The sequence below is a fragment of the Mustelus asterias genome, chromosome 1, assembly GCF_964213995.1.
Source record: "Mustelus asterias chromosome 1, sMusAst1.hap1.1, whole genome shotgun sequence".
Taxonomy (NCBI): Eukaryota; Metazoa; Chordata; class Chondrichthyes; order Carcharhiniformes; family Triakidae; genus Mustelus; species Mustelus asterias.
The window spans coordinates 108,219,724-108,240,593 of NC_135801.1; the positions used below are offsets into that span (position 1 = coordinate 108,219,724).

General features: G+C 39.9%; 1 protein-coding gene across 7 annotated transcripts in view; it reads right to left on the minus strand.

Moving 5' to 3' along the window:
• The window catches only part of atp8a1 (ATPase phospholipid transporting 8A1), a 369,658-nt gene that overhangs the window by 44,943 nt on the left and 303,845 nt on the right, over nt 1-20,870 (minus strand). For all 7 annotated transcript variants that reach the window (XM_078216784.1, XM_078216762.1, XM_078216795.1 and 4 more), the window contains 3 exons: nt 12,856-12,934; nt 9,379-9,440; nt 2,495-2,551 (listed from right to left, as the gene is read on the minus strand). In XM_078216784.1, the coding sequence (XP_078072910.1) occupies nt 2,495-2,551; nt 9,379-9,440; nt 12,856-12,934 (198 nt within the window). The remainder of the gene's footprint in view (nt 1-2,494; nt 2,552-9,378; nt 9,441-12,855; nt 12,935-20,870) is intronic.

A 20,870-nucleotide genomic window follows, 5' to 3' on the forward strand; every position in this document is an offset into this window, starting at 1 on the left:
AATTTTGGACATTGCACTTTAAGAGTGTGAAGGTTCAGAGAGGGCACAGAAAAGATTTTCGAGAATGATTTCCGGGATGAGGGATTTCAGTTACCTAAGTAGATTGGAGAAACTGGGAATACAAGAGAAGGTTGAGAGGAGTTATTGATAGAGGTGTTCCCATTGTGGGAAAGGTTGAGAACCCGAGGGCTAAGATTTTAATGCGATTGGCAAAAAGAATGAAAGGCAATTATTTTACGCAGTGATTGATTACGATCTTAAATGCACTCCCTGGAAGGATGGTGGATGCAGATTCAATCATGGTCTTCAAGAGGGACATGGATAGGCACCTGAGGGGAAAAAATTGCATAGCTTTGTGGAAAATATGAAATTCTCCATTTTGCCAGCAAGAGCAAAAAAAGAAGCATTTTATCTAAATGAAGAGAGATTGCAGAGCTCTGAGATGCAGGTACAGCAAGTAATTAGGAAAGTCAATAGAATGTTGTTGATTATAGTGAGAGGAATTGAATACAAAAGTAGAGGGGTTATGTTTCAGTTTTACAAGCATTGGTGAGACCATATCTGGGGTATTGTGTACAGTATTGGTCTCCTTATTTAAGGAAGGATGTAAATGTGTTGGAATTAGTTCAGAGAAGTATATTAGGTAATACCTGGAATGGGAGGGTTTTCTATGAGGAAAGGTTGGACATGCTAGGCTTGTATCCATTGGAGTTCAGATAAGTTAGAGGCCACTTGATTGAAACATAAGATCCTGAAGGGTCTTAGCAGAGTGGATGTGGAGATGATGTTTCCTCCTGTGGGAGAATCTGGAACTAGGAATCACTGTTTAGAAATAAGGGGTCACCCATTTAAGACAGAGATGGCAAAATATGTTTTCTCTCACTTTGGAACTATCCTCCTCAAAGGATGGTGGAAGCAGAGTCTTTGAATATTCTTGAGGCAGGGTTTGATAGATTCTTGATAAGCGCAGATGTAAAAGGTTAACAGTGGTAGGTGGGAATGTTGAAGTTACAATCAGATCAGTTATGATCTTATTAAATAGCAGAGCAGGCTCGAGGGGCCGAGTGGCCTACTGCTGCTCCTATTTCGTATGTTTGGAATTCTTGAAAGTGTGTTGGAATTCTTCCCTCCCTAACAGTTGTATTTGTAATGAGAAAGAAACCCTAAAAGAATTCCAAATGACCCATTAAAATTGAGAGGAATACAGATACACAGTGCTAGTCTGGTGGTCATTTGGCCAATAAACAACATGCTGAAATTATTCCCAAACACTGCGTGTGACTCCCTGAATGAGAATGTATAAAATACTTAAACTTACTTAAATCTGAAACACCTGAATGCCTTGGAGTCTATTGTTGCTTAATTAACCAAATTAGTTCAGATCCAATAAAACAAACACAGATTATATCATTAAAAGGCCAAAATGTTCTAACCTCACTTGTGGCTGGGATTCTCTAGTCCCGCTGCAGCGAAGAGTTTTGGCCGAGCGCCAAATTCTCTGTTCTCGCTGGCAGGGTGAATCGGAGAATTCCAGCCAAAAACGATACATTTTTAAAGCTTTTTTACATCGACGAAAAAGATGCATGCTGTGAAGCTTTTTGTCTTGCAGTCATCAGGACAGAAATGCAAGAATACCAAAGGGAACAACAATTTATACTGAATGAGGAGGGAGTGCTGACTGGTTGGCAAGTAGAATCTAATTGGTAGAGGAGTTGCTGTGGGGAATGTACCAGGGAACACCTGCAAACTCCCGGCGATTCCCCTCACACCCCCAAAGGGGACTGCCCTCACACCCACCGACCCCAGCGGTACTCTCCTTACACCCACAAACTCACAGGGGATACCCCCAACCTCTGACTACGCCCTGCTCAAAGGATTCCCTCAGCACCCCTTGAACATGATTCTGCCACCCCATTACCCCCAAAGCACACTCCTAATCTCACCTCCATGGTACTCCCCACTTCCACCCACCCACCCACGTCATTCCCCACTCCCACCTTCCTCCCAAACCAATGCCATGGCAGTCACCAACCCTCTCCCCCCATCAGCCCCTCCCTACTCCCCTCAGGGCACACCACCTTGTTAAAGACCTTTAAACCTGGCTGGACCCATAAATTTACCTGGTTTAGGGCAGCTAAAAGGGGTGTGACTTACTTACATTGGACTCTACAGCCCTTTGTTGCTAGGCTTTGGGGATGTGCTGCACAACCCAGAACACAACCAGCCTGAGTCGGAAGGTTGGGTAAGATCGGATCGGTTAGATTTTCAGCTAAGAACTTTCGAGCGGAGTGGCAATCCGACTTAACTGCCACTCTATTGGAAGTTATAACCCTATGTGACCGTGGTATAGGAGATTAGATTATTAACAGTTAAGATACAGAAAACAATTATACTCTTGCAGAGACAGGCCAGCGAACAAAAACAAAATGGTGGGTTTTCCAAGCATATTAGAAATGCATTTTTTAGGATTAGTTCATTGATTATCATTACTTACAACAGTCCAGGATGCAGTCTCTAAACCAGCTTTTAAACAAACGGTGATCACCACAAACTGTGGAGAGAACAAAAGACATAATGGTAAGTAACTCTGCATCACAATCTCAAAGTTCTACAAAAGAATGTTGTAACCACAATAAACGTGAAGACCATTAGACATAGGGGCAGAAGTACACCACTCGACCCACTGAGAGCTGTTGTTTCAATTTCTGTGCAGATACAGGTCCTGAAAATCATCAGAATAGAATCTTGACACGTGTCAGGATAACACCGACTGGTGCCTTCCACCAGTAACGCTGCTGTAGTTGGGGTTTTCAGTGGAGTGCACCAACCCTGCATGGCCAGGTGAAAGTGCTGATAATGAGCCCAGTTTTAGCTGATCCATAGAATTAATGTCTACCAAGGCCTTTCCCTCCCTGTCATATTTCTTTTGGCCCTCTTTGGCAATTCATGCCACTTTCCTGCCCTACTCCCACTCGGTGCAGGATCCACTTGCATCCATTTGGAGGTTGATATGCTTCACCCTACATACCATACCAGCCTGCCTCCAGATCTACACATGGTACTGGTGATCTTGTGAGTCCCTGCCTCTAGTTCCACCCTGAAGACATCCAACTTGTAAGCAGCAGAGAGTGATGCTTCCCCTTGCATGGCATGACACAAGTATCAGGGACTCAGTGCCATCAGGACCTGCCATTTTCTGGTAGGTTGCACCTGTCTCGACTCCAGCTGAGGTTACAGGAGATGACTGACAGGACCCCTGCAGATATTCCATGCATAATTCTGGTGAAAATCAGAAATCTAAGTTTTTTTTTCTTCTAAACAAATGTTCTGTTTTAAAGCTTACACAATCCTTTGAAGTTTAAAATTTTGACCAGCAGTAAAATGAAAGTAATGGGTTAAGGTTTCCTGAGCACAATGCTGACTTTCCCCCTCCAGATGTAACCCAGTAATTCTCCTCCCAGTCTCCGGAGGCTATGACAACACAGTTCTTGTACAATTCTCACCTGTTCACTGTTGTTCTCTTTATAGTGCTCAACAGCAGAAAACAGAAGGGAGAGATGAATTTTCAACCAATACATCAAAAGCTTTGTGTCTGATTCAAAAAAGCTGGGAGCTCGAAAAGAAATATTAATTACTGGACTCAGTGTAGCTGTCAGCATTTGCGAGAGAGTATTTTTTTTTTAAAACAAGCTCTGTTCAAAAGCAAAAACGTAAAGCTTGTTTAAACAGAGAATTTTAATCCTGATAAATATAAAAACTTAAATAAAAATTACACTATACTTCTAGACTTATAATATTAAGATAGCATTCAAAATCCAGGCTTCCTAAATTAGTAGTACTTTGATCATTCGTGTTTTTGCCAGGACTTTAACTGGAACATCCTGGCTTTTTGTTCCTGTCTGCACAGGTTCTGCATCACTGGAATTGTTGTTTGGATAAGGTTTTAAGATGTGTATCTGTAAAGTAATCACAATTGCTTGCAATTTCTCTAACAGGAAGCACTCTGTGTAACTCTAGAGTGTATTGCCCCCCCTGAACGGCCAAAATCATTCACCTTTGAGGGATGGGGGCTTATTGCATCAGGCAGTAAACGGTCTCAGTGAATCTTGTGGCTGTTAATGTGTTTAGCAGTGCTTTTAGCAGATCCTTCCAAAACTTTCAGCTATTTTATGAGGTATACCGGGCTAAGTGCAAGATGGATTCTGACATGTACAATGGAATTTTACGGTGCTAGAGGGTAGCAATTCTTGTCGTGTCATATTTCACAGTAGTCAGTTGAAATTTCTAACTTATCATCATCATCTACAGCTTCCCATCATGATTCTCAGCATGTCATTGTGGCAAGCTTTTCCACTTGCTGCATATGCCTATTGTTTCTTTTTGTGATCAATCGCTGGGACTCATATTCAATCTTGTTTCCTTGTCTCAATTTTTGTTTTATTTTTAAACTATCTTGCTCAGGTTTCAGCTGTCCCACCTCTTTGGTTGATATATAGTCTCACTTTTCAGGTAATCTCAGTTTACATTGAGCACACAGAAACGGCTGAACCAAATTTAGTGTCAAAATGCCCATAATTTCATAAATGCATTCTTAGCCTTTGTACTCTGGTCCGTCGTTCTCTGAGTAACTTAATTCATTAACTGGAAATCCACTGATACTGCAACAACAATGATAACCTAAATTGTTCCACCAATCGATGACTGACTCAAACCAGTGCATCCTTAAATTTTAAAGCATAGATAGCAGCCAGAGCAGCAGAACCTCTCAATAGGTTCGGCGTTTGCCCGGCAGGGAGAGGGCTGACATTTTATTCTTATCCCTAAATATATCCCCACTATCCCGTCAAAAGCGAAGCTCGAGTTTATTATTCAAAGCTGGACGACAACAACAACCAAAGTCTGCCAGTTGTTTTGTTTTAATATACATATATGTGTGTATCATTAATAATAGCAGCTTAATTGGACATGCGTGATTCAAGGAAAGGGATGTCTCAAATTGTGCATGTTCCACGTATGATGGAAATACATTTTCCTTTACATACTTTGGGCGCGATCATGAACTACTGCCCGTTCATGCCATGCTCCTGTTGCAGTGAAGAAGTTGGCGACAAGCCAAATCTCTGTTCATTGCAGTGGGGTGGGAAAATCCTGCTGGCATGAAGTCGGAAAATTCTGGCCTTTATGTTTTGTGGCAGATTCAAGTGGAATCGGGGTAAACAGTGGAGGAAAATGGGGTGGGCATAGGGATGAGAGTTGCTGGAGATCAAAAAATTAGTAGCCATAAAGGAACGGCCTGAATTTTATGTGTGACCGGGAATCACTGAATTATAACAGTTTTTCATGATCTGTAGTGAATGCAAATACTTCTTGACTACTTCAAATAGGTAGAATTATTAGACTTTAAGTGGGCAGAAATATTAGTTTTCCCTTAATTTATCTAGTACTGACTAGACTGTGGATTTGTGTATAATCACCAAAGTGACCTCAGTATTTCAGTATTCAATGTGGATAGTGTATGTAATACAGGATGAAGTCCGCACTCACAATAGGACAGGATCTTGCTGAATTATGTACATCCGAAGTGGAGCAAAGCACTATGGGAGTGCTTTGCAAACTATTTTCCACTCTGACCCCATTTAACTCACCACCACCTTCTCAAGGGCAATTAGGGATGGACAATAAATGCTAGGCTTGCCAGTGATGCCCACATTCCAAGAAAGAATATATTTTAAAAAACTCCTGAAAATTAATATGATCTTTGATGGCGACGAAAACAAAAGTGATAAAGAAGCACAGTAACATTCAGCATAAAAATGAAGTTTGATTATATAATACATAACATGCATCATGCAAAGGTATAAGCTGTATTTTTAAATTATTTTTTATATACTCATGTAGGTGTCAGTCAAGCTCTCCGTATTCTCTGGTGATGGAAGATTCACTGAAGTCTCTCTCCCTCCACCCATACATACAGATTGAAATCAGCCCCTCTCCCCACACACACAAGCCCCTCTTCTCAACATCGATCCCCAAACACACTCACTTAGCACCCTCTCTCCTCAACCTGCTTTTCCTCACTTAGCAATCCTCTTCTCAAAACACCCACCCACCACATCTCAGTAACTCATTTGCTTCTCTTTCCAACCCCTCAACCCCACCTAGTCTGCTAAACCCTGTCTAGACTTGGGCTCCACTGCTCCCCACACCCACTCCACCTCTGGCCTGCCGCACCCCGTGACTCAACCAAGCGGCCTGCAGCAGAGCACGGTCTCTCAACGAGATGAGTGGCAGCTTCCCTGAACCTGCTCTGGCCCTCGCTAATTGCAGCGATTTAGGAGCCTGTTCTGTGCTGTACCGTTCTATGTTCTATAAGCTATTGGATAGGCTCATGGAGCACTTCGGGATGATAGGGAGGAAATAGCTTGATCTGGGTTTCAGACAAAGCTCGGCACAACATCGTGGGCCGAAGGGCCTGTTCTATGCTGTACTATTCTATCTTTATGACTAGTCTCCAGATCTCCAGGGGTACACCACTGGCACAGCTTGGCTATTACCTTGCAAGAAAGAGAGTCCCCTAAAGCACTATTGAGTCCAAAGGTTCTACCAAGGCTGTGTGGGTCCATGGCGGTGTGAGCACGTACCACTGAGAGCTAGATGACAACTGTAGAACATGACTACCTGACCTTGACGCCAAGGCAGTATTTGACCTGCCCTTGACATCAAAGAATTTGGCTGACTGTAGCATCAGGGAGCCTTACCAAAATTTAAATCAAAGAAAATCAAGGAGAAAACTCTCCACTAGTTGGAGTCATAGCTAGCACAAAAGCAGATGGTTGTGATTGTTGGAGAGCAATCATCCCAGTCCTACTGCAGGAGTTCCTCAGGGTAGTGTCCTAGGCCCAATCATCTTCAGCTGATTCATAAATGACCTTCCTTTCAATATTAGGTCAAAAGTGGGGTTGTTTGTTGATGATTGCAGAGTATTCAATACTATTTGCAGCTCCTCAGATAATAAAGCAGTCTGTATCTGCATGCTGCAAGGCTTGGACATTCAGGCTGGGTCTGATAAGTGGCAATCAACATTTGCACTACACAAGCACTGGGCGAAGATTATTTCCAACAGAAAAAAAGTTAACCCTCTCCATTTGCCAATCAGTGGCATTACCATCACTGAATCCACCACCATCAACCTTTTGGGGGTTACCATTGGTCAGAGACGTAACTTGACTAGCAATATAAATACCGTGACTTCAAAAGCAGGTCAGAGGCTGGGAATTCTATGACAAGTAACTTATCTTCTGATTTCTATGGTAGGCATCAAAGAACCCTGGCAAAACTGGAATCAATGACAATCAGGAGGAAAACTCTCCACTGGTTGGAGTCATACCTGGCACAAAGGAAGATGTTAGTTGTTTTTGGAGGTCAATTATCTCACTCCCGGGACATCACTGCAGGAGTTCCTCAGGGTAGTGACCTGGGGCCAACTATCTTCAACTGCTTCATCAATTACCTTGCTTCCATCATAAGGTAAGAAAGGGGATATTCACTGATGATTGTACAATGTTAATCATTTACGACTCCTTCGATATGAAGCAGTCTATGTCAAAATCCAGCACAACCTGGATCGCATTCAGGCTTGGGCTGATAAATGGCAAGTAATATTTGCAGCACACAAGTGCCAGGCAATGACCACCTCCAACAAGTGAGAATCCAACCATCTCCCATTGACATTCAATGGCATTGTCAGTGCTGAATTCCCCACTATCACTATCCTGATAGTCAACCATTGACCAGAAACTGAAGTGGTCAAGTAATGAGAGTGATGGAATACTTTCCACTTGCCTGGATGAATGGAGCTCCATCAACACTTGAAACTCAACACTATCCAGGACAAAGCAGCCCATTTCATTGGCACCCCATCCACTCCCTCCACCACCAACACACATCAGCAGCAGTTTGCACGACCTACAGGATGCACTGCAGAAACTCACCAAGGCTCCTTCAACAATACCTGCTCTACCACCTAGGAGGATAAGAGCAGCAGGTGCAATGGGACACCTGGAGGTTCCCAGCGAAGCCACACACCATCCTGACTTAGAACCATATCACTTGATCAATATCATGGAACTCCTTCCCTAACAGCACTGTGGGTGTACCTACACCACGTGGACTGCAGCGATTCAAGAATGCAACTTACCACCACCTTCTCTACAGCAAATAGGGATGGTCAGTAAGAACGTTGGCCTAGCCAATGACACCCACGTTCAGTGAAAGAATTTAAAAAGTGTTGGAAATTTTGCACAAATGACCTTTTTTGATACATTGTGGTTCTTAATAATAAAAGCTCTTTTGCCCACCACCGGCCTCACCATCAAAAGTTTTGCTCAGTAAACTTTGGTATCCTGGGCATTTTGATATTCTTTCCAGAGCTTCCCCATCAGAATTGCTGGAAGAATCTTTGCCCAGTTTTATTCCTTTAACTGATAGACCCGAGGGCCAATTACCACACAGCAGGAAAGAGGTGAAGTGAACATTGATCTCATTGCTGTCTGCAGGGTCATGCAACGTGAAAATGACTGCCATGCTTGTACACAACACCCGCAGCATTTCATAGTAAGTTATTCTAATTGAAATATTTTCAAATGGTTTGTGTTGAGATGCAGCAGGAAATGATCACAGAAGAATTAAAGAAACACCTCAATAGGATGAGAGTAAATTCATCATAAATGAGAATAAAATGCTCAAAGCTAGAATGGACCATAGGCATAGCCTTGCAGCTTTATTTGTTTTATTATTTGGAAGTAAATAAAGCTCAAGATAAAACAAAAAAAGATAAATAGTCTGGAAGTAACAAGTTGATGACAATTGGGGTTAACAACAGGAATTCCCTATGGAAAATAAGCATTTCAAACAACTGCTTTAACTCAAAAGTGTAATATATGGTTTAAATAATTTGGTGAGTATCATGGTAGAGACAAAAAACAGCTGAAAATGCAGTCCAATAACAGCATAAGTGAGACAAGTTTCACTGGGCTGAATGGCCTTCGCTGTTCCTACAGAACTAATGTACGTTCTTTCCTTCCCAATTAATGAATCAAGGTCAAAATTCTAGCAAACTGGCTGTATTAGAGCAACTGAATTTGGACTTTTCGGTTTTCTCAGTTTCTAATTAATGTTGTTATAATGTTTGAATAGCTCAAGATTTTACTTTTAGGGAGCTTCACAAAGGAAAGCAAAAGCAAGTTTTAAAAAAAATATTGTAGTTTTGAACATCCATTCTCCAGAAGCATTTGGAACTTCAGCAGGATAAACACAAGAATTAATTCTCCATTAATATCACAATATTTATAAGCTACGAGCATTTACAAATTAACTTACTGTATAAACCATATTTCCTAGTAGCAGGCGGCCAGGCGTCTTTCCATTTCCATATGCAGTGTCTGCAGGAAGCAAAATGCTACAGTGAGTTCAATAGTTCACATTATTAGTTGTTGAAAGCTCCAAGAAAATAATCCCACATCTGCTAGTCATATCACAGCAGCAGATTTTTCATAGTTAATGTATGATCTGATATTTAAAAGAACTATGTTATTCAGTAAGGGCTTCACAGTAACTGTTCCTCCAGGATTATTGTAATAAAGATGTAATAGCTTCAGCAGAATTTCTTTTATTTTCACATTACTCTGTGCACTCGGGCAGTTTTAGTGCAATGCACGGAGTAATGTTCCTTCAAACTTTCAAAACAAATTAGGAGAATGGTCTTGGGAAATTTAGGCCTGCCAGCTTGACATTTACTGAAGGTGAAAAATTGAGAGTAGATTCTCTAAGAAGTGAGCTGAGGGCACATAATGAGGACAAGAGCAATAAATCTAAGGCAGCAAGGGCTTTTGTACATCTATGTCAAAAAAATTACTAAGAATTTTACGGCGCAATAAATTAAATGGATGACAATACCATTGATATTATTCATCTTAGCTATCAAACAATATTCAAGGAGAAGGTTTTGCTACCTTAGGGGTATATAGAGGTAGGCCTGTGTAACCCAAAAACCCATGTTTTTCAATATAGCAAAACCAGCAGCACCCTGTAGTTACGGAGAACACACAAAATTGAAGAAACTGTTCTGACATACAAACTGCCAGGAAACATTTCTTCAACAGCCTAATGCATAACGCAGAAAATTACAGTTAACTCTACCTCTTCATTTCTACATGAAAGGGAAAAACACCCAGAAGATAAATTGGGGCAAAAATTGATCCTGGTTGTCACCATTTTACGGATGCAAAACAAAAAGGTACAAATTTTGGGTCTCAATGATTCACGTTATACCTGTATTGTGGGGTGTGCATACAAATGTTAAAGGGCCTAATGCTTATTTTAAGCTCCTTGCAGGAAATTGAATAGTGATGAATGGCTTGAGACCTGCTCTGACTTTTACAGAAGTTACTGCAGCAAAACCGATGTGTTTTCTTTTTTGAGCCTTATAAGTTTACTATTGTCACCCTTGCATTCTTTTCACCACCCTCTACTTGGGAGTTGCCCAAGAGCTGCTGCCAGTGAGACAGGTGGCCATGTGGTGGTGGGGGCATGGGGTTGGGCCATTCACAAGCTGTTGCTGATAACAATTGAACAAAACGGCTTCAAGCTACTTTTTGGACATCCTAAAATAGCGCCTTTAAAGTTGCTGGTTACAGTACTTAACACCAGCACAGTATTCCACACTTGGAATACTGTGTACAATTCTGATCACCCCTATTATAGAAAGGATATTATTAAACTAGAAAGAATGCAGAAGAGATTTACTAGGATGCTACCGGGACTTGATGGTTTGAGTTATAAGGAGAGGCTGGATAGACTGAGACTTTTTTCCCTGGAATGTAGGAGGCTTAGGAGTGATCTTATAAAGGTCTATAAAATAATGAGGGGCTTAGATCAGCTAGATAGTCAACATCTTTTCCCAAAGGTCTAAAACTAGAGGACATAGGTTTAAGGTCAGAGGGGAGAGATACAAAAGGGTCCAGAGGGCAATTTTTCTCACACAGAAGGTGGTGAGTATCTGGAACAAGCTGCCAGAGGTAGTAGTAGAGGTGGGTACAATTTTGTCTTTTAAAAAGCATTTAGGCAGTTACATGGGTAAGATGGGTATAGAGGGATATGGGCCAAACATGGGCAACTGGGACTAGCTTAGTGGTTAAAAAAAAGGTGGCATGGACAAGTTAGGCCGAAGGGCCTGTTTCCATGCTGTAAACCTCCATGACTCTTAAGTCTTCACAGCACAGGCTCTGCTCATTTATAGACAAGAATTGCAATTGGAATCCTACATCCTTTGGAGGAACTGGACTTGCTTACAGGCAGTCCCCGGGTTATGAACGCCCGACTTACGAACGCCCATACTTACATACCGACCTCCGTAAAGCCTATTATTTAAAAAAATTGAGTTACATACAATGGTTTGTACTAACGAACGGGCGGACTACATTGCGCGACGCTCAAAACACTGCGCGTTTTCAGCGGTTCGTCCAAGTTTTGTGTCATTTCCATTTATTATTATCACTATTATTATATTTAAGATGTTTTACGTAAAATATATACTATATACTAAGACAAACATTTGACTAATTGACGCTAGATGTGAACCGTATGTAACTGTTCCGACTTACATACAAATTCGACTTACAGGCAGACTTAAAAACGGAACTCGTTCGTAACCCGGGGACTGCCTGTATTAAGAATAGAATCCCTACAGTACAGAAGGAGGCCATTCAGCAATCGTGTCTGTACTGACCACAATCCCACCTAGGTCCTATTCCCGTAACCCCACACATTTACCCTGTTAATCCCCCTGACACTCGGGTCAATTTAACATGGCCAATCTACCTAACCCGCATATCTTTGGACTGTGGGAGGAAACTGGAGCACTCAGATGAAACCCACGCAGATACGGGGAGAAAGTGCAAACTGCACACAGACAGTGACCCGAGGCCGGAAGTGAACCTGGGTCTCTGGCACTGTGAGGCAGCAGTACTCACCACTGTGCCACCATGCCACTCCTGTGTGAAACATGTGGCTATTCCAGCCATGCATTAAAGGCCTCTACAAGACAGTGCTGCTACTGCACCAGTGAAAAGGAGTTGGTAAGTGACTTAATGGTGTTTTCAGGTTTATAACACCCCTTTATATCAAGGAAGGCACAACTAAAATTGGTACATTAGTACCTGGAAGGATACTATTAGTGACAGAACTCATCTTAGGTGACTGTAAGCCTTTTACTATAACATTTCTTAACTCCAAATATGCATGACTCTTCTAACACATTATATCCTACAAGTAAACAAAGCTCAATCTGTAAAAATTTAAAAGAAAGCCTGTAGCAATCTTGACTTTGAAGGAAGAAATTCAGGACGCTCAATAATTTATACCACTTTTCATTTTTCTTACACTTGTGAGCTGTATAATTGATGCTCTACTTTTTAGTGAAGTACAATTGCTATAACAGAGATTCATTTGGGTGAAATTTATATGAATAATAAATTAATTGCTATATAAAAAAAACCATCCCCATCCCCTCACCTCCAAAATTTATTTTCCTGCTTAAGCATTTCAAAAAAAGTGTTTTTTTTATTTCACTATTATGATGCAAGTGTTGTGTTCGTTTTGTTCCAATAAATGCTGATGAAAATTTAGGCTCAAGACAAACAATTGAAACAGAATTTGAACCAATGGGTAAAGGTTAAATTTTATATTTACCAGTTTAGGAGAGAATGACAACATGGCAAACTCTGGATTGTGTGCACGAGGAAATAAGGTAACCAGAAAAGATCTCGCTAAACATTTCTGTTTATCTATGCTGCTCACCATGCTCGAGGGCTTTCAATGGGAACCAAAACAGAATAACCGAGTGGAACAGGCCGTTCAAACAATGAACCCAGAAAACCTATGGGAAAAGAAAAATCCATGAGAACCATTTACGGCAAACCAGCACTGTGAACTCTAACCCTTCTCTTTATCGTGGTTTCAAATTCACTAAGTGTGTTTTTGTCTCACCACCACTGTGAGGCGTTTTTACTGACAACCACTTTTAATCTTTTAAGTACTCGGCTTCTTTTGCAGTTTGGCCCACAGCAACATCTTTTGATATGACTGCTATATTTTTATTTTGTTTCTGGAATTGCTGCACACGTTACTTGCTACTAAGCTGGCACTGCAAGCCAGGCATCAGAATTTCATTTTTTGCAGTGACATTTTTAAATCAGCATCCTGCCACTATAAACTTCAGCAATGAATCTTTACCTTCAATATAAAATTTAACCACTCCACACGCAAAACAATTTCCACCACTTGCTGCATATCTGTAATTTAAATGCATTCCAAACAACTGACTTAAATCAGAAACTAATTTTTAAATATAGTTGCACTAAAAACACTTGGTGCTAAAGGGATAAAAGTTAAAAGTATTTAACCATCCCGATAATGATATGTTCGAAATTCATGAATGATTTGTTTTTCTACATTTAATCCATTTAGTCAAATGACTGGAGAGTATCTGCTGCCTTATAAACTCCCTGATGTATTATTAATTTGTTGAGTTAAAGGAAATGGGCTGCAGGGAAATCATCATTAGCTGTGCTGGACATGTTAAAGAGATGCTCAAGTGGCCAAAATGAACTTTTTTCCACCCAATCTCTTTGCTTATTTGTTTATTATTATTTTCTGGTACAACCAAAGTATCAAAAGTGAGTCACTCATTTTTGATTAGTTATTTACATAAATAAAATGGAAAATGAAGAGTAATATTCACCCACTGCAAGAAAATATAAGTTTATAAGATTCAACAAGCAAATGCTCCCAATATTTGTTTGGTAGTTTCTCATTATGATGTTAGTTGTTCCTCCTCCCCTGCCCTATTCCCATTCCTTCCAGGTGGCACTCAGTATTTTGTAAACGAAAGTACTTCGAATTTGACTGACATGACCATAAACTTGCACTCTCTCTCAAATTGTTAAAAAGTAGCTATCAAGTTTTAATCAAGCTAGTTCAGCTCAAATTATTTAGCCAGCTGCAATGTTACAATCTGTCCTTGGAGATTGAAGCTCTGCTCGTTGATATCCAAGTGCTAATTAAGGATTAAGAATAAAACGGTTTTAAGAATTCAAAGTACCATCTTGCAACTTTTAAGACTCGATTACTTACTGATCTGCAGTTATGATGTAACAAGCATAAGAATTCATGAAGTGCAGGACTACTTCCTGCAAGGTGGATTAATCTCTTGCCTAGTTACATTTTAGATGGTTTGCAGTTTTGCACAGACAAGTTTGCATAACACATGTAAGATAACTGGTACACAGAATATACAGTAATAACCCTGAACTCCCTGTGCACAGGATTCTTCCAGACTAAATGTTTTGAAATGCAAAGTATTAAAAAATATTTTTGAAATTGAAATTCTATGCAATGAACATAAAGTAAAGCATTTAGAGAAATATCTAATTTCTCAAAGTAATAAGCGGTTAAAATTGTATTTATGGAAAAACAGAATCACAGTCAAAAAGACCTTCGTTAAAACTTTGTTAAGAAATGCTGAGGTCGGTCTGACAAGGCAAAGTTCAATAAAACAAAGTTACCCAATGCGAATGTGCTACTGACGTCGGTGAGAAGTTCTGTGTAAAGCTGACCGAACTGTTGGAACTTATAGTATGTCACATCCCAGGAACATTTATACAAATGTGGGGCATTTTCCTACTCTGCTGCTCTACATTTCCTTCAATCAGTCTCTCGTAAAGTAACTATTCCATTTTCTAACAATTTATATATTGTTTGAACAATAGATTGTGACAAAAAATTTAACGTTCTAATCACCCTCTTGTGTAAATAATTTTTTTCAAACTTCCCCTTTATTTCTTTTTGTCATGATGGTAATTTGTGTCATCTTGCTGGAAACAATCCACACTATTTATTCCATTATAATCCTTAACAATCTTGAGACCTTTATCAGACCCGCTCTCAACTTCTCAGCTGTAGATACAAAATGAAGGATTCTGCTTGCACTGCCACCTTTAGTGGCCCGGGTAAAGAAAGGAAAGCCTGTATTTATGATGTCATCGGGACCTCCCAATGTGTTTAAGAACCAAATGATTGCTTATGAAGCGCAGTCACGGTTCCTATGTACGTACAGGCAGCAGACAACACACACAGATCTCAAGTGGCAAATAAATGAATGACCAGATCATCTGTTTTCGATGGCATTGGTTAAAGTGGGAAAGTTGTCTAGGATACTGGGAGAAATTTACTTTTCTTCAAATAAGTGTCAAGGGATCTTTTCAGCCACTTCAGCTGGCAGATAAGGCCCAAGTTTAAAGTCTTACTTAAAGATAGCACCTCAATCAATGTAGCAATTCCTCAGTATTGCACTGAAATGTCAACTTGGATAGATTGCTTAGATTCTGGACAGATTTGTGCATTTCAAAATAATTATGATTTTGGGAAGGAAGCCACACTAGATGCTGAGAAAAGGGCAGCCTTTAGGGCTGATGAATGATCTCCTGATACAGATCAATATCCAGTATGTCAAATTCCATTTCTTGAGTTATATGGGAATGTAATATGATTGCCAATGATTTTGTAACTTGCTTGCTTGTAGACATTGGGTTGTTAGAACAGCAAAACTGTTTTGTAGACCCACTTATTCTCTGTATTAAAAATAGTCTTTGTAGCATGTAGGAATCTAATACCCAAGACCTTTGATACTTTGTGTCATCTCTGACATGCCCAATTTTGGATAACACATTTTCGGGGGTGTGAAGACTTTATAAAGAGTTCTGTTAAAGAAAACATTTAACAGAATGGTTCAAAGTACAAGAAACTTCAGTTATGAGGATAGATTGAAGAAACTGGTGCTATACTCCTCGGAAAAAAAAGAGGTGGAGAAAAAATTTGATAGGGGGTGTTCAAAATCATATGCGTCTAGTCAAGAATAGACAGATATTGTTCCCTATAGCAGAGGGGTTAAGAACTAGAAGACACAGTTTTAAGGTGATTGACAATAAAACTATGAGGACATTTTTATGCAGGGTGATTAGAATCTGGAGTGCATGGCAGATTCAATTGCAGCTTTCAAAAGGGAACTGAATAAACACCAGTAAAAAAGAAATTTGCATTGTTACCGGGAAAGGGTTGGAGAGTGAGACTGGGTGAGGTGCCTTTGCAGAAACCCGAGGGGCTGAATGGTTTCTTTCTGTGCTTTAACCATTCTATGATGCTATGATGATATTGTGGCACGTCTATTGTCACCAGTGTTGTCTGGCAAACTTTAATCATAAAGATATGAGGCACAGTAGCAGCATCTCTCAAAAACACTCATTGTTTTTTGAAACCAAAAAGTTCGGTTTTTCTTAGAACAGGAGATTCTGAGAGAATCTGTACAAATTCATCATTGTATGTCTTAATGAGTAAATTTCATTTTTTGCACTAACTTTCCCTTCATGTTCGATAATTCATTTTTGGAGCGACAAAGTTCTCAGAGCATCATTAAACATTTAGTCTGTTAATTATATTAAACTTAAAATTATATTAAAATCAAATACACCCAGTCTTAGCAAAAAAGTAAACAATATAACATTTAATTCCTATGGTCTTAAGAAAAAGAACTTGCATTTACATTTTACCTTCAGAACATATATAATTATTTTCCACCCCAAGCAATTTACAATCAATTACTTACTTTTGAAATTTAGTTTCCATTGTCACACAGAATTGTGACAGCTCATGAGTAGAATTAAGATCCCGTAAAGAGCAAGTGAATAATCTGATCATCTGTTTTTGATGTGAGCCAGACCAGGAGAATATTCTAATCTTTGACAAACACCTGAGCAATGTCATGCCGAGAGACAGTACTTCCAACAATGCAGTACTACTCTCTACATTATAATGGGCAGTTTAAATTATGTGGTCAAGTCTACTATGGCATCTGACACAATATTCTTCTAAAATTGAGAGTGTGTTATCAACTAACTCAAGATGCCACTTAAATATTCATACAGACAAATGTCAAGTATAATCAGATGGCCATCATGGGTGGTATGGTGGCACAGTGGTTAGCACTGCTGCCTCACAGCACCAGGGACCTGGGTTCGATGCCCACTTGGGTCATCATCTGTGTGGAGTTTGCATGTTCTCCCTGTGTCTGCATGGGTTTCCTCCGGGTACTCTGGTTTCTCCAACAATCCAAAAGATGTGCTGGTTAGGTGCATTGGCCATGCTAAATTTTCCCTGTGTACTTGAACAGGCGCCGGAGGGTGGCGACTAGGGGATTTTCACAGTAGCTTCACTGCAGTGTTAATGTACGCCTACTTGTGACAAAAAAAATGAAACTTTAAAACTTTAAAAAAATCAGGTAACCTCCTTAATTTGATGCAATCACATTCACAGAGGTGATTCCCTTGTACAGGTGAGGAGTGGTCCATATAAGTTCTTCTCTGGAAATGATGACCCTATGGTGCGTGTTAGATTAGGGAATGAATCCTTAAATATCAAATATGACATTGTGAATTACAAATAGTTGAGATTCAAAAATTTCAATGCTCCATTACTTCATGGTGGCACAGTGGTTAGCACTGCTGCCTCTCAGCGCCAGGGACCCAGGTTCAATTCCAGGTCGGTGTTTGTCTGTGTGGAGTTACACTTTTTCCCAGTGTCTGCGTAGGTTTCCTCCGAGTGCTCCGGTTTCTTCCCGCAGTCCAAAGATGTGTGGGTAGGTTGATTGGCCATGCTAAATTGACCTTAGTGTCAGGAGGATTAGCAGGGTAAATGCGTGGGGTTACGGGATTAGAGCCTAGATGGGATTGTGGTTGGTACAGACTTGATGGCCAAATGGCCTCCTTCTTTATTGTAGGGATTCTATGATTCTATGATGTCAGAGTTTGGTTTGTTCAATGACCCGTAGTGATTTAATTATGAGACTTTGATTGACAAAAGCACAGATGGGTATTAATTGAAATGATTTATGTTTTCAATTTTCTAGCAAATACATTATTCACACTTCACAAGTGCTATCTTTACACTCAATGTGTTGCTTGGTTTTCATAGTAACTCAATGCAACACCCAATGAGATGTTCAATGAAGTGCATTTAATCTTAATTTTTACTCAAATGGATCTTTTTATGCACCATCCTCTGCAAATTGTCCTATTTTTCAATCGTATTCAATAGTTTAGCTGCATAGTGAATGTCAGACTGCATACATAGTAGTAAAACAGTTTACATATAGTTGCCAACAGCGTCATCCTCAAGCACCAGAAACACATGCGTAATTTTGATTTAGTAATTAGTAAATTATAACCGAATGCAAACTGTTCCAATGAAAGGGTTTGCTATTGCTACCAGTGGTTTTGATTATTCCTGAGGATTTACTGTGGTTAAACCATCATGCAATCATACATATGTGTTGGCCACTTTAACATGCACTTAAAATCAAGCTATACACACAAAAGCTCCACATAGGGAAGTAGGGCGAGTTTCAGAAAATAAATCTAGTGTTGCGTGCATATTTTAAAAATGCAGAATATACGAGTTGTGTTGGCCGGAACAAGTGGTTTAGTTCACTAAATTCAATTTTATTTTGTTCTGTATTTCATTTATAATGCAGAGTTTTAATTGTTAGTTTTTTATTATTCCTTAAATAGCAAGAGTTGGAAAGATTCAAAGTGGCATGAGATGGGAGAAGTAAAAAGCAGAGAAGAAAATAAATGTATAAACAATTGCAACAGTGGTGAATGCTCCATGCAAACCACCAACTGCATCAAATTGTAAATGTTCATAAAATGAAGTACAAACAGTCTGCAGCGACCCTCAATAGAAAAAGTGAGTTTAAGTAATATGAAAAATATTAGGAGTTGCATAAAAATGTTAATGAAAATTGACTGCGATGTTAAGAAACAAATAGAGCCGAAGTTCTCAGGTATATTTTTATGAATGGCTTCTCCACAGCACATTGAACCATTGCTGTGCTGATACCAGGTGTCACTTATTGCAAAGCAGCCTGTAAAATGAGACTTCATTGCGGGAAGACCTTTAGAAGGAGTTTCCAAAGAGTTGGACTGCAGTTATAGTTAATTAACCTTCATCATTATATCATCAAGTTGTATTAACAAGAAATTGAAGGTAACAACAGACCAAACAATGACAACTATAAAGTTGCTGATTGAAAGATGAGGAAATAACAAGGAATAGATTTTTAACTTGCTGCAAGGGTATAAAACTGCCACTGCAGATGGGCTGCTGATCATTTTAATTTCCATCGATTTCAGGCAGTTTCTATAAAGGGCAGACCACCCACAACTCAACTTTATGCCCAGATGACAAGGCAAAAATCTTCCCCAGTGTATCAGTGAGTCATAAACAAAACTGCTGTCACTTTGCCTCACGCTGCATTATGTCTTTCCACAAGTTCAGCGTTGCAATTCAAATAAAAACAGAGAAATGGTGAAAGGCTTACTGAACCTGAAAATCTGGAAAGGCATTTTCTGATTAAATGTTCTTTTGCTGTTAAATATTTTTTAAAAGCTTCTCTTTTCAGTAACCCTAATTTTTCTCAGTTGTCTATCTATCAGAGACCTAGGCTGTGTGACAAAAAACATAAATATGGACTCTTTCCATATGAAGATGAATATAATGACTTAAACATCCAAAAGCCAAGAATCTGAATAAACCGCCCGATAGTACAAAGGCAGTACAGTTTCTGAGAAGTACTATGAACAAGAACTCAGGGTTCCCAGATACCTCAAGGACTCCAATGAGCACAGTGATACCTTATTTAATGTTTACTCTACTCGGTGGCTAGCCTCCCAGTATCACCTGTCTGACAGTCCTCTTGACAGATGCAAAAATTTAAACTCTGGCTGGGTAGTGTTTTTGCGATTAGCACATGTTAACAAAATAATAACTAACTTAAGAAATATTTATTTGGTCCAACAGGTCCATGCTGGTATTTATGTGCCTTCTCCCATCTTTTCCCACCTACCTCTATCTATGGATCCCTTTGTTCCTTTCTCCCTTGTTTGCCTATCTATCCTCCTCTTAAATTAATCTCTACTAATTGCTAATATGGAATGATTGGAGCAAGTTCCACATTCTCACCATTCTCTAGGCAAAAGAGTTTCTTCTGAATTCCTTACTTGATTTCTTGGCATATCCCACATTAATGGTCTCGAGTTTTCCTCTTCCCTACAAGCAAAAACATTCTCTGTGTTTACTCTATCAAAGCTTTTCATTAAGGTACCAGGCATACCTTAAAGTGAGGTGTCAACCTGGTGAAGCTACAACACAGGGCTACTTGTGTGTCAAACAGCAGGAGCAGAAAGTAATAGACAGAGCTAAGCAATTTCACAACCAGTACATCAGATCTAATCTCTGCAGTCCTGCCACGTGGACAATTCGGTGGACAATTAAACAACTCAGTGGAGGAGGCTTCACAAATATCTCCATCTTCAATGATGGAGGAGCCCAGCACATCAGTGCAAAAGAAAAGGCTGAAGCATTCACAACAATCTTCAGCCATAAGTGCCAACTGGATGATCCACCTTGACCTCTTCCAGAGATCTGCAGGGTCACAGATGTCAGTCTTCAGCCAATTCGATCACCTTCCCATCATAAGGTTAGAATTGAGGATGTTTGTTGATGATTGCACAATTAAAAATAATTCATGGATTGTGGGCATCGCTGGCATATATTGCCCACCCCTTGAGGTGGTGGTGGCAAGCTGACTTCTTGAACTGCGGCTGTCCTCATTCAGCAACATTTGTGACTCCTCAAGTACTTTAGAAGTCCATATCCATTTGCAGCAAGACTTGGATAACATTCAAGCTTGGGCTGACAAG